The sequence below is a fragment of the Rosa chinensis genome, chromosome 6 (genome assembly GCF_002994745.2).
Source record: "Rosa chinensis cultivar Old Blush chromosome 6, RchiOBHm-V2, whole genome shotgun sequence".
Taxonomy (NCBI): Eukaryota; Viridiplantae; Streptophyta; class Magnoliopsida; order Rosales; family Rosaceae; genus Rosa; species Rosa chinensis.
The window spans coordinates 4,798,249-4,822,357 of record NC_037093.1 but is presented as its reverse complement, the minus strand read 5'-3'; the positions used below and the strand labels follow the sequence as shown (position 1 = coordinate 4,822,357).

The 24,109-nt window shown below is 39.5% G+C and overlaps 3 protein-coding genes across 3 annotated transcripts; 1 reads left to right on the top strand and 2 right to left on the bottom strand.

Annotated features, from left to right (window-relative positions):
- Window positions 1-2,541: 2,541 nt before the first annotated feature.
- On the bottom strand, window positions 2,542-5,974 carry LOC112172842 (serine carboxypeptidase-like 18). The gene is made up of 14 exons (XM_024310339.2): window positions 5,752-5,974; window positions 5,518-5,654; window positions 5,348-5,424; window positions 5,070-5,192; window positions 4,874-4,976; window positions 4,734-4,771; window positions 4,479-4,580; window positions 4,287-4,367; window positions 3,984-4,169; window positions 3,680-3,751; window positions 3,370-3,488; window positions 3,170-3,283; window positions 2,910-2,964; window positions 2,542-2,828 (listed from the first exon to the last, which is right to left on the bottom strand). Exons 1-14 carry the CDS (start codon window positions 5,886-5,888, stop codon window positions 2,745-2,747), a joined length of 1,428 nt encoding a protein of 475 aa, XP_024166107.1. The 5' UTR covers window positions 5,889-5,974; the 3' UTR covers window positions 2,542-2,744.
- A 4,448-nt stretch (window positions 5,975-10,422) lies between these two features.
- LOC112170624 lies at window positions 10,423-10,938 on the top strand. Its single transcript, XM_024307968.1, has one exon. The coding sequence runs from the start codon at window positions 10,423-10,425 to the stop codon at window positions 10,936-10,938; it is 516 nt and encodes a 171-aa protein (XP_024163736.1).
- A 302-nt stretch (window positions 10,939-11,240) lies between these two features.
- On the bottom strand, window positions 11,241-12,742 carry LOC121049922 (FBD-associated F-box protein At3g52670-like). Its single transcript, XM_040508380.1, has 3 exons — window positions 12,367-12,742; window positions 11,959-12,131; window positions 11,241-11,519 (listed from the first exon to the last, which is right to left on the bottom strand). Exons 1-3 carry the CDS (start codon window positions 12,740-12,742, stop codon window positions 11,241-11,243), a joined length of 828 nt encoding a protein of 275 aa, XP_040364314.1.
- Window positions 12,743-24,109: the final 11,367 nt, after the last annotated feature.

Genomic DNA, 24,109 nt, shown 5'->3' with positions numbered 1-24,109 from the left:
CTTCTGCGAGACCATTTTGGGTGTGAATGTGAGGAACAGGGTGTTCAACCTCAATCTCAATGGACATGTAATAGTCATCAAAAGTTTTTGATGTAAACTCTCCAGCATTGTTAAGACGAATTGACTTAATGGGATGATTAGGGTGGTGAGCATTTCTGGTGGACAAAAGCATGACATGTGACCAACATGTCGATGCATCAACCAACACCATAAAATATCTAAATGGTCTGCAAGTTGGTTGGATAGGTCCACAAATATCACCTTGGATTCGTTGCAAGAATGGAATATTTTGTTTAGTGTTTTTTGCATAGGATGGTCTCGATCCTAATTTTGCTAAAGAGCAGGCTTTGCAAAACGAAAGATGGGCTTTAGAAGCAACCATGGAAGAATCTGGTTGAGCCACGAAGTCACAATTGACTTTAGAAGTAGAGAAAGGAACCAAGGAGGCATTAGTGGTGTCAATACCACTATTGGGCTGCAGGGGGTAGGCAGCTCTGGCCCTACCTTGGACCGAAGTTTTGTTCTGACTTCTTTTTGTTTTGAAAAATGGATGTCCGTGTGAAGTCTTTAGTATACGAATCATCATATCACGACCTGGGTGTCCCAGACGATCGTGCCAAAGCCTATATGTGTCAGAATCCCATAAGTCATCTCTCATGACATGGTTGGATTCAATGACTTCTTTTCGTTTTGAAAAATGGATATCCGTGTGAAGTCTTTAGTATACGGATCATCATATCACGACCTGGGTGTCCCAAATGATCGTGCCAAAGCCTATATGTGTCAGAATCCTATAAGTCATCTCTCATGACATGGTTGGATTCAATGACTAGAATAGTGGTTGCATACAACCCACTAGAGCGACACATAAGTTTCTCCAATACTCGTTTATGTCCGTAGTCATTAGAGGTGATGCAAAGGAACTCTTGTCCATTCTCACAATGTGTTTCCATATGAAAACCATTGGCTCTTATATCTTTAAAACTCAATAGGGTCCTTCCATCCCTAGGAGCATATAGAGCTTCGGTGACATTAATACTTGTGCCATTTGGCAACATAAATTGAGCTGGTCCTCGACCATGAATCAATTGTGATGGTCCAGCCATCGTAGTCACAGAAGATCGACTAGGCGTCATGCATAGAAATAATTGCCTATGTCGCAATATAGTATGTGTGGTGCCACTATCAACAAGGCATTCCAACTCTCCAGGAAACATAGTGATGGTTCTTAGCTTGAGGAATACGCGCGTGTTGGAGCAGGCGTGTTTTTCTCTGGGCCGTCTGTTCTTTGGGCTTTCCTCTTTTTTTTTTTTTCTGGGCCGGGTCCCTTCTCTTTTTTTTCTTCCTTTTTTCTAGGCCTGGTCCCTTCTCCTTTTTCTTTTTCTTTCTTTTTTTTTCTCTGGGCCGGGTCCCTTCTCCTTTTTCTTTTTTCTTTCTTTTCCTTCGCGTCTTCTTCTTCTTCTTCTTCTTTCTTTCCTCTGTTTTCTGGGTTTTTTTTTGCTCTTTCGACAGCAGGAGTTGCTGCTGCGTTGCGGGGCTGCAGGGAGGCAGCAGCGTGTACTCGGGCTGGTGCGCAGGTGTGCGTGGGCTGGTGCGCGGAGTGGTGCGTGGATTGGTGCAGCAGCAGTAGCACGCTGGCAGTAGCAGGCAGCGACGAGGCTTGTGGGGGAAGCTGGGCGAAGGGCTACAGTGTGCAGCGAGCGCAAGGGCGCGTGCGGGGAACAGCCTCAGGTTGCAGGTGGGCTGGCAGGGAGCAGCAGCAGGTTGCAGAGGGGCTGGCAGATGGCTGGAGGTCGTGCGGCAGATGGCTGGGGCAGCAGGGGCTGCGGTAGGAGGCTGTGGTGAGGCTGGTGCGTGGAGCTGCAGGGGCAGGGGCTGCAGGAGGCGTGCTAGGGTTTTTTGTGGGCAAGGATGGCTGCAGCAGAATTTGTGAGAGAGAGTTTTTAGGTTTTTTTTTTGCTAGGGTTAGAACTCGTGCTGATAACGTGTTGTGGGAGAATGGAATTGTGTATATTATTGATAATAGGATCCCTTTAAATAGGGAGTTACAAGGTACCAAAAAGGTAATAGAATCCGATTACAATTGAATACCTAGAACACATTCCTATTACAACTCTAAACCCTAGTTTGTAGAGGCACACATTATGTCGACATCCTTCAACACTAGAGTTTTTTTTTTTTTGGTTGAAATACTTGTGTTGGTTTAGATACAAATATCTCGTGGGTCTCAAGTTGAGCCTTCTAGATTTTTTTTTGATCAAAAAGATACTTCATTAATAATGAAACTGAATACAATGATTTGTGGGTCAAGAGTCTACAAAAGCACACCGACATGGTGACTTTTGCAACTCAAACCCAACTAGACTTCACACTGGAAATCCATACTGACAGACTGGTGAAGCCAAACTAGCCCCGACTCTAAACAAAGTAACGGTTGACTAACTTTCAAAGCCTCTTTTGCTAAACGGTGGGCAATCTTATTACCTTCCCGCCTCACAAAATGGCTACTACAACTAGTAAAAGACTTAATTAAAAACTTAATTTCCTCAAGTAAATGACCTTCCATTCACTGCACTTAATACCTTCCATTCACTATCGAATGAACTAATAGGTACATCACCAACATACTTCTCAATCCAATGCCTTATCAATAAAGTGGCCGGAGAACTTGAAGTTTGCACATTTTTATCAAAAATTGCATATGAAAAAATTATTTGAAATTACAAATTGACATGAAGAAAAATTTAGAGAGGATAATAATGGATCCACCTATCGAACATGTCAAAAACCTCCTTGCGTTTGTACTCGTGAGGTGAGTGACCAGCTCCCTGCATAGGATTAATCAATAAAATAAGAAATTTTGAAGAAACAGAGAAATCAGAAGAAGCTGAAGATAACTGTTGTCTTACCTTAATAGTTGCATATGTCAAGCGATATCCATCGTTTGTATACCTCCTTGTGTACCTAAAACAATATATATTGCAGCATTAGTACGTAGAATGCAATTACTTTAGGATAAGACGGTGTTATAAGCTCTTTCTCTCACAATTACATTGTACACCGCCCGTCTTACTGAAGATTTTATTAGAATGATATACAAAGATTTTCGGTTGAAAATTTTGAATTTAATAAATGCGACATATGAACTCGATGATGTGATTAAACTCACCCCGCGACTTGACCACCAACAAACCAAGGACGCCAATCGGTGTCGAGAGTGAGGTCTAATGTGGTTATCCAGTACTCAATACCATTATGTGGAATAACCATGTCATGGTCACCACTGCGAGAACACAAAAGTTTGTATCAGAAAACTTAACAATGATCTGTACCTAACATTCAAGTTCTTAACTAAAAGTGATTTCTTACCTGAAAACCAGTAATTGCAGGCCTGTGTCGGTCAGATTCTTGTGATAAGCGACGGCATCATCGGTGTCTACAGTGTAAGAGAGACTAACGTTGCACCTAAAAAATATTTTGACAGTTCCCTGTTGAAAAATTCAGAAATAACAACATTAAAAGCAATGTCTTAATTAAAGACTTGACCTATCAGATGATTTTTGTTTTGTTTTTGGGAATCTTGACGGTATGAAAATTTTTTATGATTGAGAATCAAATGAGTACACTGGAAAAGAATACAGTATATTAAGCCAGAGTTCTGAGATCAGAAAGCAATTACCGGTCGAACATGAAGAGCCTCTTGGACGCCTTCATCATTTCCCCATACATCAGAAAGCAAATAAGGGAAATTCTGCCATATAAATTGAGGAAATAATAACCAGATAACCATTAGTGTTACACTATTTTTGAATAAAACCTTGGAACTATTTCATTTCTCAAAGTGGGATTATTTCACATCCTAATTATAGAGAACAGATCTTCTGTAATATAGATGCGATTTACACCTCAATTCGACTAATGTGTCTTCTTTCGGGTTAGGCCGTGACAAAGAGGTAAATTAATACACAGCGTGAGAGACTTACATGGCAATAAAAATCTTTATGGTTTGTAATTGATGATGGTAGGCTTAATGAACTCCTGATGGGGTTTTGTCTGAGAGATCTTCTGGCGGCTTTTTCTTCCTTTTCTTCCTCTTCTTCCTTTTCTTTCGGGGACAAGAAAGTGCAATCGGGATCCAAAGTACTGGTTACACTTATTTCAGCAATGCACTGCACATTATGTAAAATGGTCACACTACTAGTAGTAAACGAACCCCATTAAACAAATCAAATGTAATAAGAGACAATGAGGATGACGATGATGAGGAGGACGACGATTATGCAAACCTGGGTTATAGCACTGAGACTTTCTGTGCATGCTGCAGTGGTTGTATCCACATAATCTCCATTGCAACTGTTTTTGGCAGACTGAAAATACCAATGGTAATTATGTAAACATATAATGAACATGTTGTTCCTACCCTGCCTAGGAAACTTTTACAAGAAAGGAAATGTAATTAATTATTGATCACTTCCTACCTCGTACATTGAATCTGATATTAGAGCCATCCTATGGGCAAAAATTACTTTGGCATTTGTTTCAATATCAGTATTTGTATGCGGACAGCTAAGTACCATTCCCTGAGATCATATGAAAGATTGAACTATTAATTACTCGATATATTATCAAAATTCTGTAAATATCAAACAATCTGATATGTGATGTTATCCAATTGTCAATATAAAAAGCATTAACTAAGTGGATGGGCAATTGAAATGCGATCATTCACATACTTTGAGGTATATAGTTGGCTCGACTCCAGCTTCATTGCCTGCAAATCAATCAATAATAAAAAAAACTAGTCCACAGGGTGCTACTTCCAGGCGTTATCATAATTGGAAAAAGGATTAACAAAGGAGTAGGTGGTGATTACTGTTGATTATATCTTGAGCAAGGATGGGAAGATTTATTCCAGCATATGAATCACTACCAATGTAGACTGGATTTGTACTAAAATCCGGGTGTTCATCTATCCACTGCATCACAGTTCAACCAAAATAAAACAACAGTTAATGTAAAAACGTTGTCAATCTGTAATCATTTTATCAAAGTTAGACATGTACACCTACACTTCTCAAAAAGTCATTGTACTGGCTTGCTGCTTGTGTATCTGTTGTGGTCCAAGCGGCACTGTCGTTGGCGTATGAGAAACCAGCACCAACAGGTGCATCCAAAAATATTATACTGGCCGTCTGCATCAACAGGTAAGTGGAAATGCAGATGATGTTAAATCTAATTTGATGTGATCGACATTTTCGTGTAAGAATGATCTAGAGCTTAAATCAGGTGAAATCTTGTTTAAATCGACCATACGAGGAAAAACTACCGATATCAAATTGTTGCATACCTTTGTCCATGTTTCTGGTTCGTACATCAATGTCGGTAAGCCGCCGGTGTAATCTGTAATGTTGAACTTCAACGGGCCTAGAAATAAATAGCATAAGATGCTAAGAATCATTGGCGTAAACTTAGACATAAGAACAATGACAAACATTAGTAGAAGAAAAGAATACCCACCAATTTGGTAGAAGAATCCGTTTAAACCCGAACATCCAGGGCCTCCATTGAGGTAAAGCAAAACAGGGTCAGCTCCAGGGTTCCCTTGGGACTCGACAAAGTAGTAGAAGAACTCGATTTCATCCACACTAATATACCTGAATACAACATTGTTTGTCATCTACATGCCTCAGTAATGAATAAAACACTGAATTAGCGTTACTTCGAAATACTAAAGTAGCAATATATACTTACCCGGTTTCAAGGTTGAAGGGCAAATCACCGGAGTAGCCAGGAAGAGATTTTACAGGCCAATGAACCGAGAGCACAGTGCCAGAGAGAAGCAGTAGAAGCAAGAAATGCAAGCATAGTGAGCTTGCTTTGGAACCCATTTCTTAAAAATTGTGTAACTGTGGAAGCAAAGCTTCAAATATATTTTAGGGGGAATGGCAACTGCGAAGGGTTGAAAGGGCGGTAGGTAGCTATTGAATTTTGGTTTCGGGAGTACATGTGGGAGTTGGTGTCGGTGAGAAAGTTAGGAGCCGTTAAGTGTAATTGTATAACCATTTTTAGTAATGGCGAAGGTTAGATGAACTAAGACAATAATGTGAGAGAGACGGAAGTTGAAGAGAACTGCCCATCAGAACAAAGCCATCAAAAATGAAGGTAAGAAAAACGTGATTGATTTGCCTAGTCGGGCTAAAATGTAATTATTTCCCTTTATTGAAAAGTATTTTTATTTTATTTTAATTTTCTTTCTAATTGAATATTGGTGCACCAAAATTCATTACAATAACAGTTGGGTAGAGCAAACCTTCAACTAGAGGGTTAGAATTGGGTTTTGGGCCTGTCTTGGACATGGGGTAACAGCCCATCAAACCAGGAAAGCTTTAGATTCCATGCCTAGTACAAAATATGATCTACATTGTGGACAACGTTCTTTACGTGGCCGTATATAATCCAAGTTCAACTTACCAGGGTATTGATTCTGACTTGTTCACTTTATAGTTTTCTTTTTGGGGGTATTTGATACCTTTTCATTTTCAGCATTCTAATGAATTATGTATGTGTTTTAGGGAATCAATATTTGGAAGAGAATTTGTTGTTTTCATTGATAATAGGACCTCTTTATATAGAGGATTACAAGTATAGAGAGAAATTTGTACATGAAAACATAATCGTGCAATGATTGGATATCAACGAATATCTTTGAGAGTATCGCTAACATAAACCCTATTATAACTTGCACAAATAACCTAGAGTTATGTGTCTGACACATTTTCTAGATTTACTTGAACAATATCCAGTTATTCGGTTAGTGAGCTGTGACCGATTAGCTAGTCTAACTAATACTATTGAGGTCATGGGTTCAAATCTCACTAATATCAGGGTGGGGTAGAGAGCTACATTGTCGTCTAGAATATAAAAAAAATGTATGTAATCATTGAAGGATAAAAAAAAATAATAAGTGTTAGTTTCATAGTTTCTTGTGAGACCACATTTCAATTGATTGCCTTAGTCTTCCGAAAAGACTGGATTAGTCATAGTTGACTGCTAAGTTAAATAATACTCATGTTGAAGTTTGAAACTAATTTCGTTGTGGTTATGAACTTAACCATTACCCAAACAATAATTGGCATCCTTTGGGTACTTTGCTGAAAAATTGTCAGTTTTTGGTTCACTCATATACTGATCACTCCTTTCTTTTTTTTCTTTTTTTCTTTTTTTAGCAAAAACTATATAACACTTCATTAATTCCGGCCCACATTATTACAAAGGAACATGACGGGTTGGGCCCGTAAAATGAATCCCCCGCCCATAATATTGTTCTCCTAACAACTAAACCCCCTAACAAGAAATAAGAAATAAGGTAATACTGTCTACTCCTTGCAGTGATCCGCTTGCTTCATTGAAATCAAAAACAGAAAGTAAAATGAAACACAGAAAATTTAAATAGGCGAAGCAATCATGACAATGGCATGTTTAACTATAGCCTCCAATATTCCTTCCGAACCAAGTAACAGTTGAGAAGCTTCAACCGGATTTGAAGCACTATTAGAGAAAACCCATTTAGAGATAAAATTATTTTGTCTCTAATAGAGAGAATTCGTCCCCCGAAAAAATTTGAGACGGAACCGTTTTGTGGCTAAAGTCATCTCCTAAAGCTTGTCCCAAATTGTTTAAGGCAACAACCGATAAATCCCGTCTCTTAATGTATTTGGAGAAGAAATAAAAATTGTCCCATATTCAATGAAATTTCATCCCCCATTCTCATCGAGCATTGAGAGAATGGAGGGAAAATAAAATAAATTGGCGCCAATCAGAGGAATAGGGGACGAACTCATTCCGTCTCCTTTTATTTTCAAAATTTAATTTTTTTTTTCAAATTTAATAGCGCCAATTAGACAAATAGGGGACGAAACTCACTTCGTCTCCTTTTATTCTCAAATTTTCAATTATTTTCAAATTTAATTTTAATTTTTAATAAATTATTGAATTATATTAGGCAACAAATCTCAGGGTTGTCGCCAATTATATAAATAGAATTTTTCTTTTACAAAAAATTTGAATTTATTATGGATAATATAGTAATAAACAGAGCCCTAACATCAACTCTTTTTTCAAATCCAACTAACATGAACAAATGAAGCACTTTCATGATATGCTTCGTAGTCTTCAACTAGAAATAATATCTATAACTAATCAATATCAGAAAGGCAGGCGGCTTTTGATGGAGAACCAGAGGCATATGGTGACTGTCCTTGAACATGTGTCCGATCAGTATACCTGCACCAAAAGCCTTAATCGTAAAACATTGCTGACCCCAACAAAATGCATGAAAGTGATAAAATGAAAATATATATGGTGGACCTTGATAAGAAATACTGAAATGAGTAAATAGGATTTGATAAGGAAACATGATTGACATTATACAAAAATGGGTTCATGATGAACATAAAACATTATTTAATCAGTGCAAAACAACAAATTAAACAAAAGTTAGTTTTCAATACCAAACAACACCATAAATACTTATCAAAGCAAAAATAGACACAAGATACCAATGGTTTAAACTTGAGTTAGGCAACTAAAGACAAGCAAACAAACATGAGAAAAAACATGTGATCAGACCCATAAGCCCAAATAAGAAAAGGTTTACCTTAACGGTAAGGGGATCAAGGTAGGAGCCGACTACATAATTAATGTTCATGCTCCTAGCCGCATATCCATCCAACTACACAATGCAACAAAAATCAAACACCAAAAGTTAATATCAAGAATGAAAATCCATAAAGTAAGCTCAATAAAAAATATCTTTATTGTTGAAGGATATCGACATAATGTGTGCCTCTACAAACTAGGGTTTAGAGTTGTAATAGGAATGTGTTCTAGGTATTCAATTGTGATCAGATTCTATTACCTTTTTGGGTACCTTGTAACTCCCTATTTAAAGGGCTCCTATTATCAATGATAACACACAATTCCATTTTCCTACAATACGTTATCAGCATGATAATCTAACCCTAGCCTAAAGATAAAAGAAAAAAACCTTACCTCGGCTTTTCCCTCCTCCGGCAACCTGCGCAGCAGCTTGCATCCCAGCCCACTACCTTCCCAACCTTGCCGTCTGCAATACACCGCCCTGCAGCACACCACCGGCCTCCAGCCTAGACCAGGCCACCACCGGCCTGCGCGCACAACCTTGCCGCCTGCATCACCACCTTGCAGCAACACCTGCAATCCTGCGACACAACCCTGCCCATCGCTGCCTCCAGCCCATCGCTGCCCAGCCAAACCGGCCTCACCTGCGCACAACCCAACGCCCCTGCTTCGCATGTCCGGATCCCAGCACCTCCGATTTGCAGCAGCAGCAGCCTCCCACCTCCGATTTGCAGCAGCACCACTGACGAACTGTAGCAGCAGCAGCCTCCCACCTCCGATTTGTAGCAGCACCATCGACGAACTACAGCAGCAGCAGCAGCACCACAGTCGATCGCTGCAGATTACTCTTAGAGGAAGAAGACGCGAAGGAAAAGAAAGAAGGAAAAAAAAGAGAAGGGACCCGGCCCAGAAAAAAAAGGGAAGAAAAAAAAGAGAAGGACCCGGCCGGCCCAGAAAAAAGAGAGAGAAAGAAGAAAAAAAAGAGAAAGAAAGAAAAAAAAAGAGAGGAAAGCCCAAAGAGTAAAGTATATGGAAGATGTTAGAGTTGCTCTAAAGGGTAAAAAAAGACGAGTGTTTCGCTTACTACATAAGATTAGAGCAACTCCAACAGCTTTCACAAATTTTAATTTTTTTCTATTTTATGGAAAAATGAACATCTTTTACTCAAACAGATTCCCTTTAACTATCCGCATTTTAGAGATAGTGAGGAAAGAGAAAATCAAATTCCTTAAATTTACAGCATGCTCTAAAATTTTAAGGAATAATTATGAAGATTTTGGATATTGCTGTAAAATAGAGAATCTATTAGAGTTAGAGAAGAAAAATATAATAACGTTTTAATTTTTGTTTCCCTATAATACAAAAGTTATTAGAGTCTATAATACAAAAGTTATTAGAGACAAGCGCAAATGTGGTGGACTATGCAAAATGCAGAAAGGATTTATTTCGTCACGACAGAAAATGTGTCATTGACCAGGCCCGTTCTTTGTCTTCTTTCATCACATTGTTTTGGATTTTGGTCTTCACTCTGTTGCACTATATTATAGTTGTATACATGTGCTATTTGAACTTGATAAAGTCCCCGCGTGTCGACTTTTCTTCTTTTGGCTTGCCATCCCAGTTTGACTGCAACCAGAAGAACCCAAATTCCCCACACCTTTATATACCATTTGACATCTGCTCTAATTCAACTCAAATTTCCCAAATCCACACAGCAAATACAGTAGCATCCGCAGGAAAGAAACTTAAGCAGTATAGCAAAACATGAGGCAGAGCAAAGCAACTAGGCAAAGCAAGTTGATGCGCTTTATTTCTTCACCCATTAGGACTCTAACCAAGGCCAAGAACTTCTACATGAGGAGTTTAGAAGATTGTGCTGCCAAGGTGGGTTACGGCGGCGGCGTGGGTGGTTACACTGCTTCACAAGTTCCACAGTTGCCAAGGAGCTTCAGCGTCAACTCCTCCAGTTCGAACGATGATGAGGATTTGAGGCAGCTTCTAAGAACGGCATCGTCAAAGAAGAACAACGATGCAGAGAAAGGGGACAATAAGGCAGCAGGTTCAGATATGAACCGAAGAGGAAGACCAAATGTTAGTATTAAACAACCGACAATGAATAATGGGATGGGGATGAGGAGTTATAGTGTTGGATTGAAGATGGGAAGGATTGATGAGGAAAGGGCTTCGACTTTTGAGGAAGATGAAGTCGAAATGAAGGCGGATTTTTATACAAGAAGCAGAAGTTATGCTGTTAACAAGAGATTTGCTGGATTTGTGTAGCAAAGCAACAATTTGTTTTAAATTTTTTGATTGCTTATTTGTTTCGTAAAGTCGAAATGTTCGAACTGTTCATTTATTTATTTCTTAACCAACAAAAGAGAATTGGAAATCTTGAATACTTTTCGGTACTTTTCCCTGTCTAAACAAGACTAATTCCAAGGGTACTGTAGGAAACATTGTTCAAGGAACCATTCTAAACATTGTTGAGACAAACCACACCAACATGCATCACATAATCATGACTGTACCACACCAACATTTCAGGAAGAAAATTCTGTCAGCTGCTGAAATTCAGTGATGGGTCATGGGGCCAAGTAGATTATCTCCGCAAGGGATGAGGAACGCTTAAACTGGATCATCTTTTTTAATAGTTCAGGAGAACTATAGTGAGATGCAGGCTTGCAAAACACCTTCTCAAGCATTGGTGAATTTAAAAGCAGAAATTTGATGAAATCTAGTCCAGCTTTCGTGCTACTGATGCCATGTACTTCCACAATTTGCAGTTTTCTGAGTTGGAAATTCTGGTTGTCATCTAACCAAGAGTTCACCCCTCCCACAAGAGCCTGTCCCTCTTGACGAACCTACATATGGTCTGTAGCATCAGATCAATCTCGAACATTTAATAAGCTCTATATTTAAACTACAATTTTAACTAAACGGTTCAAAGAATATTAAATAAAGCTCCGTCAATTAGAATTGCTGAATTTAAAGTTGTTATTGAGCAGAAATTTTTTGAATTGAATGCCTACTGACCGTGATATATAGTTTTCGTAGAAAAGGGGCGCTTCTCAGAAGGTATAAAGTAGATAAAACCTCCTTCAGATAATTGAATTCTATGTTTATACGAAGCAACTTCAGATGCAGACATGGTTTAGGACGCTTCACCGGTAAGTCACCAACAGCTAAATAGTAGAAAGTTGATGAAATCAGTATGTATGCTGAATGAATATGCTAAAGTTCGTAGCCAAGAAAATGATATGATAATTTAAAGTATGAAACGACACCATCATGAAAAATTACATTTAAAAAGTAATTTTGAATATCAAGACCTTGAACATGAGCACATTGAGTCAAAAGCTTGAGCAAATTGCTAGAACCGCCAGGAACCGGTCTTTGGTCGCCATTAGCTTCCAAAGAAATGCAAATACCTGTAAGCTTTAAGGTGTTCTGAAAACTAAGATCCTCAAAAGCACCTATAAGGCCAAAGGTTTGGAGATTTGGTGCATCAATCTTGAGCTTGGTGAAACATCATGGTCAAATATTTCAGCAGAGGACAACAAACAACTAGATTTTCAAACTCATCTTGGGTCAGGGTAACACTTTCAATTTCAAGTTTCTTCAGACTCTTGAAGCCCTTGAATGTGCGCGGAGGTTTTAGCAAACAATTACAGAATTCCAAATGAACCAAATCTTGACAGGAAAACAAACATGAAGGCATCTTGTATTCAGGCTTTTTCCAAAACCTAAATATGAACTCTCTCATAGAATTTCTTGATAGATGAAGAATCCATCTATCAATATCTGCGGTGCCATTAAGACCTTTATGAGAAAGCTTGACCTTGTTTATTGGACCAATGAGAAGGAAGAGCACATGATCAACCATTTTCACTAATTTGTCATGCTTATAAAGTACTCCTGGGAAACCCAGTTCATCAAACACAAGATCTGGAAGGATAGCCCATTTGTACCTCCACTTGCTTGATAATATACTTGTCCTCACTGCCTCTTTCATTGGCAAAAATGACAAAATCTTTTCCGTAACATCACTTGGTAAGTCACTGAGATTGTCAAACTCAATATCCATTTTCAAGCGGTACCTTGGTGGTTCTCTTTGCATCTGAGGGATTCAAGTAAAGAAAGAGGAAACTAATTAATCATACATTTTTGATCATACTAATTAATATATATTGAATTACAATGGTCAGTAAGTGGTATGAAGATCTTTAGATTTAGACCTTGTGGTTTAGTCTGTAGAGTGGCTAGCTATTTAACAAAATTAATATCAAACACAAACCACAAATAACAAGAAAACAGAGTCGGATTTTTTTACAACTGACAGAGAAATGCTATTGCTACACAAAAGAAGCAGATTTTACATTCTTACTAGTAAAATGAGAACACAATCCACATGCGCAGCCATAGCCACAGCCACACAATGAGAACATCAATGTTCATAAACCCTAACTACCTTCACATACTTTATTATCAAACAACAAATGTCTCATCTTCCATTTTGTCTTTTTCATAACAAAAACAGTGAAGTTGGAACAACTACTGAACTAGCATGACACTGGAACACAAAAGGAAAGAACAACTTACATGTACCTTATAACCCCACCTTTTGATAGAAACGTAGAGATAGAGTGAGCCATATAAGTACCCTTTTCCAAGATCATTGTGAATGCATCAAAATCACAGTTCCAACTTATATATAAAGCTATATGTAGGTGTATACCAATTTAAGAATCTCATCATCTCATATATTTTTCGAAAGGTCATCTCATACATTTAAAAGCATGTAGAGGAGCCAAGCCCCAAGTAATAACTAAAACCCAAAAGCAGCTCCAAGTTTTAGTCTTCTGGGTCCGTGCCAGAAGTAGAAACAAAAGGAATAAGCTTTACCTTATCTCTGATGCCACGGGAACGAAGTCGAAAGCAATACCGGACAGAATAGAGAAGTCGGATTTAGTTTATGTGTCTGTGAAGGAAGTGAAAGCGCAAAGCTTTCTCTTGAAGACACTGATTTGATATCCAAAACCAGGAGGAGGAATGAGAACGGAGGAGTCTTTATTGCTGCCATTTTCTCTCTTTTGAGCAAACAAATTCAGATTATAAATATCGGCATGGGGAAGCCACAAGTTATAGTGCAAAGGAAGAAATTTATTTCTGAAATGACAAGCCGTCTCTTCTTCTTCGGCTGCTTTGGAATCCGGGAGGATACCAAAATCTTTTTTCAAACTGTCGTTTCCTTTTTGTGTCACCAAACCGTGGGTTGATACGAGTAGGCCTGGCAACGTGCGGGTATAGTGCGGGTACGGTGCGGGTTCTTAACAGGCCGGGTTCTTAATGGGCCGACCCGATAAGAACCAGTTAGCTTAACGGGTTTTGCGGGCCAAACCTGGCGGGTTTGCGGGTTTTCCGTTGGAACCCGTTAAGACCCATAATTTTTTTTTTTTTTTTTTTTTAACTTTTTATCAATGCAACTCAAACCAATTAAGACTTATGTATATAACCTCTCATTTGCCATTTTCTCTATATGAACTTTTTTGGTTTTCTATTTTGAAATTTTTTATTTTCTATCTTTTTAGATTTTTTTTCCTTTCCTTTTTGACAAAAAATAATTCACAAATCACAATTATACGACGATCCAACGGTCAGACCCTCACAGATCACCTAGAGGATCATCTTTATCAATTCATAGGATGATCAAACGGTTAGATCCTCACGGATCGCCCTTAGGTTCATCCTCTCAAAATTATACAAAGATCCAACAGTCGGATCCTCACGGATCACTTAGATGATCATCTTTACCGATTTATACAATGATCCAACGGTCAGATCCTCACGGATCGCCCTTAGGTTCATCTTCTCAAAATTATACGACGATCCAACAGTCAGATCCTCACGGATTGCCCTTAGATTCATCCTCTCAAAATTATACGAAGATCCAACGGTTGGATCGTCCCAGATGGCCCTCAGAATCATCCTCACAAAATTATATGACGATCCAACGGTCGGATCCTCATGGATCGCCTTTTGAATCATCTTTGTACAATTATACGAAGATCCAACGGTTGGATCGTCCCAGATCACCTTTAGAATCATCCTCACAAAATTATACCACGATCCAACGGTCGAATCCTCAAGGATCTCCTTTTGAATCGTCTTTTCACAATTATATGAAGATCCAACTGTCAGATCCTCATGGGGAATAAGAAAAATTATAAAAATGCCCTGGTTGAAAAAAAAAATTAAAAAAATGGGGAACCCGTATGGATAATGGGAAATGGGTTTTTGGGAAGGATTTTGAGTTAACGGATTCCTACGGGTTTAGCCAGTAAAACCCATTAATTTGCGGCTTTTTTGCGTGCGGGTTTTTTTTAGCCCGGATTAATAAACGGACGGGTTTGTGCGGGTTTTTAGCGTGCGGGTATAGTGCGGGTTTGCGGGTTACGGGTTTAAATGCCAGGCCTAGATACGAGTAAAAGTCTATCGGTGCCCCCGCCCCCCTCCCCCCCCAGGGCCGAATGAACAAAAGTCTGGCCCAGCCCGAGTTATGGCTCTAATCGGCCTGGTTTATTGCTTATATTGTATGACTTGCCCTTGAGAGTTCAACGCCCAGACGTGGCTCGTAGCCTGGCTCAATATATATCCATTAAAGTCTGTCCATCCCGGTCTTATAAGCCCAATCCAGAGACTCATTCCATGTTAGTATTATTTATTTATTTATATAGTTATTGGTTGAAAATGTTGATCATTTATTGCATTACACCATATTTTTTTATAATTCTATATTGTCTATCATTAACCACAAAATAGTAGCTTTTTATACTCTTTTCGAATATATATAAGTGTAATGGGCCAGATCTTGCTCACCTAAATAGTCTGAGCATGAAAAAACTCGTAAGGACCTGGCTTCATAAGCGGGCCTGAGCTTTGATTTTTAAGATAAACTCATGCCATGTCCGGCCCAAAAATATGAACAAGGCCTGCCTTGCCCAACCCAACCCCAACTCATTAATTTTGGGCAGGACAGGCCCGTCCTTGCATAATGATGACCCCTAGATATGAGTTTGCGTCGTTATTTTTCGTATTTAACTTCTTCTTCATTTTTTACCTAATGAGCTAAATTTTGTTTTTTCATCTGAAAAATGGGCAAAATTTTTTTGTTATTTTTCCCTATGCACAAAAGGAGAGATCGAGAAACGTGTTGGCTGCTTTAGTCCTTTACAAAATGAAAAACTGCTACATGACTGAGTTTGGCTAACACACACAATCACACTAGAGTCTAGAGGTGACCAATGGGCCGGCCCGACCTATTTTAAGTGGGTCTATTTGTGCTTTACGTCGTGCTCGGGCTAGCCTGTTTTTTAACTTGTCATGTCAGCCCATTTACTTGAACATTAAGCCTGACCCGACCCATGGCCCAAGCCCATATCATGTCAGGCCAACAAATTGGTCGTGCTTAGGCCGTCCCAAAATTAGCACAATTTAAAATTTTTAATTTGAGTTTTTTTTTTCTTTGTATTTGAAAAAAAAAAACACCAAAAGAAAGAAAAAAAAAAAGAAGAAGAAGAAAAAGAAAAAGAGGCAAGGACAGCCCATTAGCCAAGGTTTTCCAGTCAACCACCTCCGGCGACGATTTCATGCGACCAAATTCCGGCGATTTTTTTACACTTTTTTCGAGGTATGTTTTATAGGTTCCTTTAGTTCCCGTTTTTTAAGTATTTTTTTATTTTATTGTTTTTCTCTTCCTTTCTAGGGGACTTGCAAACTCCTTTCTTCTACCCCATTTGCTTCTTCATAGAGGAGACCAAAATCCGAACTGTGGGGGTTCGTGCTCACTCCAAGATTGGAGCTTGTTGAGATCTCCAAACTTAGAGTTTGTAGAGAATTTTTGATCGACCACTTACGTCATTGTTTTGATCTAATCCAATACATCTTGGAATTAAATTTCTTGGAAGTGATTATGCTCAGAAATTCCTAATTTCTTGGGAGTGATTACGCTCAGAAATTTTATATGTTTTTGTGGTAGCTTTTTCCTCTCTGAAACTAACCATTTTTCTTGTTCTCCTTTAGGATGAGTAATCTGAACAAATTGGACTTTGCTCCATTGGGAACAACTGGGTCTGGATATCACAGGTGGGTTCGTGATGTCCGCCAGCATTTCAAGGCCGATGGAATCCTAGATACGATTCTCGAGCCTAGCCAAGACGTGCTAACTGTTGAGTAAGCTCAAGCTTTGGAAGCAAATAGAGCAGCCTTAGAGGCAAATAACACAAATGTCATCATCCTAATTAATGACTTGTCATATGGATGATCCACTCCAGTACGAGTGTATGAATAAAGAAAAACCCAGAAGGTTGTGGATCTCACTCAAAGAAAGATTTGGCAACGTCCGTGACTCCTTGGTTCCTGACCTAGAAGTGAGATGGCAAAACCTCCGCTTTTGTGATTTCAAGTTAGTTCTTGACTACAACTTTGAAGCACTTCGCATTAAATCCTTAATAGAATTCTGTGGCAAAGAGATCACAGATGTGATGTTGATTGAGAAGACTCTCTCTACCTTTCCGTCTCTGCATTGATGGTTGCTAAGAACTATCGAATTGATGTTACTGCAGAATGGATCACAAGGTTTCATGAGCTCATTGGAGCTATGAATGTCACTGAAAATCATGACAACATCCTTGTGAAGAACTATAATTCTAGATCCGTGGAAACAAGGCATATTCCGGAATCCAATTATAATCGTGCCCCTAAGAGAGGGCACCAAGAGCGAAACCCTAATATTAGGGATACTTCTGGACATTCTGGTCCATATAATCACTCTACTTGGGAAGGTAACCGCCAAAATAGGCGAACACGGAACCGAAGAGGTCAACGTGGAAAGAGAAAGGGAGGCAACACCTCTGGCCTTGTTGGTGGTGCCACCAACACTAAGAGTCATCTAAATGACGCTTTCAAAGTGCCTCAATCAATGGAGTCTAAGCAAAGAGATGTATATTCTCGATGTGGAGTATCCGGTCATTGGGCACGCATTTGTAGAGCTCGTGAAAAAATTGTCACTGATTACAAAGCATATTGTAAAGCAAGAGAAGCTCACTATGTGGAACAAGAAGATCAAGAAGCTGATCTAGCTGGAATCAATAGATCGCTAATTCTGTTTAAGTCTTTATTTTTCCAAGAGATGTAATAGGCAATTGCCATATACTTTGTAGTAAATGCCATTGGTTTAGTTTTTCTTCACATAGGCTCATCCAAAATGAGTATAATGTCTAGGAAGATTTGATATAAGTGGTACTTAAGTGAGCTTTACTCCATCGACATCTCTCTACTCACCTGGTCATATTTATTTTGGAGTTATTGAAAGAAGTCAAACGACTACCTTTGTTTTGCATTAACGGATTAGATTCTCCTAATGGGTAAGAGACAATGATGTACTTTGTTGGCTTATGAATAAAATTTCGAGTTCTTTTCATTATGACTCCATTTTGATTATGAGCATATTACTTTGTGATTAAGATGGCTGGGCCATCAGTATTAATTCAAGGACATGAAATAGCCCCAAGTTCCCCTTGCCAAATGGCACCTTGATTACTGTCACAGAAACTCTCTAAGCTCCTAAGGCAAATCGCACCTATTAATAGCCAACGGATTCCATGCGAAAACTCATGTAGAGAAAGAAAATGAGTTCCTTTGCAATACCTCTAACGATTGCGAACAAAGGAGCATCTTAGAGAAGTTGTGTGTCTCTCTAGTAGACTTTGTGTCACTATTAGAGCTATTAAATCCAATAAAGTTATGAGAGAAGATCTCTTCGATTTAGACACATATTGGCTTTGTCACTACAGGATAGGTCATCCTAATCATGATCTGATGATCCGTCTACTAAAGACTTCACATGGACATCCTTTCTCTAGAGCAAAAAGAAGCATGAATCAAAAATTGATTCCTGGACTAAGTGTGACCGTCGCCGCTGCCTCTAGTGTCGCCTGCCGTCCACCACCAGCCTAGGGCTGGCATAGTCTCTACCCATGATGCCATGGATGGCGTCCATCATGGTGATGGAACCCTAAATGATACTGTAATTACCAGCTTTATTTCAAATAGCGTTTCAGACGCTTAGGCCCAACCAAAATCCTCATTGGTTGCTTCTAAAGCCTCTCACTCGTTTTACAAAGCATGTTCCTTAGGGAAGTTAGGACTGAGACAGTCCTATGCAAAGGATATGAAAATACTCATTATGTTCTTACATAGAGTCCATGGGGATTATGTGGACTAGTTCAACTAACTTGCAGACGTTTAAATATCTAATGATGTTGGTTGACAAGCAAACACGCTGGTCACGTGTTGTTCCATTGTCCACTTGTAAATATTGCTTATGCTACACTCGTAGCACATATCATATGACAATGGGCTCACTCCCCGGATCATCCTATTCAGTCAATTGGATTTGACAATGCTAGAGAGTTTAAATCGAAGACTTTCAATGGTTATTGCATATCACTGGGACTGATGTTGGACATCATATTCTTATGTACACACTCAAATGGTCTTGTAGAAACGACTACGATGGTAGCCCATATATTGGTAATGCGCACCAATCTCCTTATATCCTCTTGGGGTGATGCAATATCGCATGCAGCTATGCTAATTTGTCTACTATCCACCACCACTCAATCTATCTATGCGTTACAGCTAGTGACTGGGTACGAGTATCTCATACTTTCACATATTTGGGTGAGCCATTTACGTGCCTCTTGCGCCGTCATGGAGCACTACAATTGGTCCTTACAGACGACGAGACAAATACGTTGGATATGAGACTGCAACAATGTCCGCCACTTCATGCCCTTGTTAGGAGATCTCTTCACTGCATGTCTTGCGGACTGTCACTTTCATGAGATAGTCTTCCCATCATTAGGGGGAGATAAGAACACGGATGTTCAGCAGTGTTGAAAGGAATTATCGTGATCTGTCCCAACTATGTCTCATCTCGATCCCTGTTAAAGTAACCATATCACACATATCTGTTGCAAATATGCCTGCAAGGATGGACGTCCCTACGAGAGGACATAAGCGCCACCCTACAAGGTCATAGGCATGGCGCCAACGCCATAGAGAGTGGTACTCTGGTGTTACAGGCCATGGCCCCAGCTAGGATGCGTGGGAGGTCCGTGGATTCGAATGATACTTTAGCACAACCAATCCTTGGATCATCGACACTCAAAATCCGTCTCATGAGAATCTTCCGGATTATGGTTATCGTTGGGGGACTACTTAACGTCAGAACATATTCCTGAGAATATAGAGCTCTATGAAAATTACACTAGTGTACATGAGACGTGGGATAGAAACTCCATCAAAATTGATGATATAGTCACGCATTTTATTAAGTTTGTTGAGTCTAATAATATTGAACCATGCTCCATTAATGAATGAATTCCAACGTAGAAAGATTTGTCCTAAATGAAAAGATGCGATCCAGGTTAAATTGGATTCTCTAACAAAGAGGAAGGTTTTTGAGCCAGTGATGCCAACTCCTCCTAAAATAAAACCTATTGTCTAATGGGTCTTCGTTAGAAAGAGTTATGAGAAAAAGAGATAGTAATCTCGCCTTATGGCACAAGACTTCTCACAAAATGCCATGGAATTGACTACAATGAGACATATTCTCTCGTAATGGATATTATTGCACTCCACTACCCTGTCAGTTTGATAGTTTTCGAATAACTGAACATGCACCTTACAAATGTGGTTACTACGTATCTCTATGGGGATCTAGATACGAAGTGTACATGAAGGTTCATGGTGAACTTCATTTACCCAAATCAAGTGGATCTAGACCACAGAGCGCGTTTACAATAAGGTTGAAATGCTCACTAAAGTGACTACTTAATTGGGAAGAGATATGCCTGCGCGTTTCCATAACAAGTTTCGGATTCTATTGAGGTTCATGTTGGACATGATCTTCATTGGAAGCCCTTAAAGAGTTAAGGGAAACAGCTGAACACTTGAAATCCGAGTTTGAGATGAAGGATTTTGGGAGAACACGATCATGTCTCGGTTTGGAACTTGAGCATCGTGTTGATACATGCTTAGGCATTTTGACAAGGTCAAGCCTTCAAGCACCCCCATGATTGTCCGTAGTCTTGATTTTGAAAATGATCCTCTTCGTCCAAAGATGTGATGCCCCCAAAATTCGTATTTATTTTCCGGAATTTAATTAGTAGTTATTGGATGTTTTCGTGGCTCGTGGATGGAGCGGAAGTGTTTCGGGCGAATAATTATTCAGGAAGCGCCATTTAGGGGGGGCGCAAGGGTTAATTTTTTGTTCGTTGGGATTCTCTAAAAACTTCATTCACGAAAGTTGTAGAGCGCGTCAATAGAGTTCGTGGACATGCGGAACGCGAGAATCGGAGTTCATATGAAGAAGTTTTGGGCTTCGGAAAAACTTTCCATTTTTCTATAAAAGGATGAATTTTTGGGAAAATTGCAAAATAGCCCAGATTTCCCAAAATGGAAACCCGAGCCCAATCTCTCTCTCCCGAGCCTGCGCGCAGCCCAGCCATTTCGCCTGCGTCGTTCTCCCTCTTCCGGGCCCCTCTGGACATGATTCAAAGTGGGTTCTCTTCGCCTCATGCTCCTCTACACGTCTGTGGAATCCATCAAGCGTGGATCGAGCTGTGGTGAGCGCTGCAAGTCCGAGAAGAGGCCGCTTCGGGGACTAAATCGCCTTGATCGGAATCGGTGATTCCGGCCACTATAGCCAGTGGTTCTTGAGGGCTTTTGGAGCCCAGAGAATGTAGATGCTTCTCCCAAAGTAGCTTGGAGCAATTTCACTTGTGGATGACGAATCGAAGCTTTGAAGTTCTAGGGTTTCAATATGTTCGATTTATTCTAAGGTAAAATGTGGTGGTGTTTTCCAGTGGTTTCCGGCCATCTCAGGGATAGTTTCTATTCTTGAGTTCGATGTACTCCTCGATACAAGCATTTCGATGTGCAATACGTAATTTTTGGAGATCATATGAGCATGTTAGGGTTTTTACGGTTTCGAGCCGTTCGATGTTTTGATCCGTGAGGATTTGAGCGTTCTATCGACTTGTGGTTTTGTCACATCGATCGTACAAGTATTCCGGAGACATTAGGTGGTCTCAGATGTGGTTTCGCCTCGATTGGCGTCACTTTGGGGATTTTGGTTCAAAACAGGGGTTTCGAACTTAAATCGTTTGTGATTCATATACTAAGTTGAGACCGTATGTGACTAGGTACTTGACGAAGTATCCTTGGATAGTTAATTGTGGTTGTGCTGCTTTGTTCTGTATTGAAGACGCAGCGGGATTCTGAGCTGAAAAATCTCACAAGGTTCATTTATGAACAGAATACCTTTATTGTTTTGAGTGTTATTTATTTAACTGCAAACTATAGTTGATATTAGTAGACATTCCTAAGCGAATGACTACATATATATATATTTACGTGAAATAAATATATATTCTTGAGAGGGATGTGTGATGAATAATATGCATGATGATGTTCATATTATTGTTGAAGGCGACTTTTCATGAAACAATATTGTGGAAAAAGATGTTTTCTATTGTTTGAAAAGTATTGAGTTTGATGTTACATTTTTGAGTCAAACGCAACTTATTATAAATGTATTGGTCTTTGTACCAAGAGCCATAGATGGTGGGCAGGGAAAGCCGAAACTAGATGTTTGTAACGTTTTTAGGTCGGGTGCGACTTACTTAATGTTTGATTTTAAGACCAGACGGGGTCTGAAAATCATGTCACAGATGGTGACCAATGGTGGATTCTACGACCAGACGGGGTCTGAAAATCATGTCATATATGGTGACAGGTCGCAGATGGTGACCAACGGTTAATTCTAAGACCAGACGGGGTCTGAAATCATATGTCACATATGGTGACCGAGACAAGGCATTGGGAAATCACGCCTTTGGCTGAATGAGTGACTACGAGCAGTTAGAGCTCTAGTCTGTCTGCCATCGTACCTCATGGATCTAAGTAGGTTACTTACGACTCCTGGGTACATATTTTTTCCAAGTTGGACAAAAGAATCATATTCTATTTGTTAGGTTAACGAGATATGATTGATGTGTGTTGATGTTTTGTCCAGGTTGGATCGAAAATTCATATTCAATTTGTTAGGTTAACAATTGATATGATTTGTTGTTTTTGTCCAGGTTGGACTGAATTGTTGTTTTGTTCAGGTTGGACCGATTTGTTGTTTTGTCCAGGTTGGGATGAATTGTTGTTTTTGTCCAAGTTGGACCAAATTGTTGTTTTATCCAGGTTGGACCGATTTGTTGTTTTATCCAGGTTGGATCGATTTATCATATTTGAATGGTTAGGTTAATGATTTATATGATTTTGTCACAGTGTGACTTTCGTTGTTTTCTTTTGGGAAAAGAGTATTGTTTTGGGAAGCATGGTATGTTTTCCTTATTTACGAGTTGAAAGGTTTTCCTCGTTTTTGGCGTGAGTTGTGTGTGGTTTGAGTTACTCATACGGGCTTGCAAAAGCTTACCGGGTTTGTTGTGTGGCAACCCGGTGCACCATTCAAATGGTGTATGGGTTAATCCTGCAGGTCAGGGAAATCGTGGCTGAATCTGAGGTAGCGTGCTAACACCTTTACGGTAGAAAGTCAATTTTGTGACTTTACCGTTGTTATGACTTCTGCTTGTAGTGAGCTCTGAGGAGCATTTACGTTTTATTTTGTTGTTGACAATTTCATTCGTAAGCATTGTAATATATGACTCTGTGGAGCGGGTCAATATTGACATAGTGGGTTCAGGGCATCAATATGTACTTGGTTTAAAAGGGAAAAAGTTTCTAGGTATTTTGAATTGATGGCTGAACGATCACGCATATATAATTGTGGGATTGTATATCGATTTTTATTTGTGTTAAAAATCAGGGGCGTGACAAAAGGATGATGATGAAGACGTGCTAAAGGCAAAAGTGTCATGCTTAAGTACAATAGCAGCATTATTGTACTTAGCTCAATGCACAAGACCGGACATCTTATATGCTGTGAACTTGTTAGCCAGATATAGCTTTGCGCCAACGCGATGTCATTGGATTGGTGTAAAAGATATCCTTCGGTACTTGAGATGTACGATTGATATGGGCTTGTTCTATCCCTATAGAGAGACGATGGATTCAGACCCATCACACACCAGGAGCGCCGCCAACATTAGCCTGCGTCCTCTATCTCCATCCCAAAACAACATGTGTTTTGGAAGGTTTTGCTGATGTTGGGTATCTCTCTGACCCACACAAAAGTCTTCCCAAACTGGTTAAGTGTTCACTATGGGTAAAGACCGTGATATCTTAGAGGTCTACAGAACAAACCATAGTCGTTATATCTTCGAACAATGCAAAGATTATTGCTCTTCACGATGTAGTTCATGAATGTATACGGATT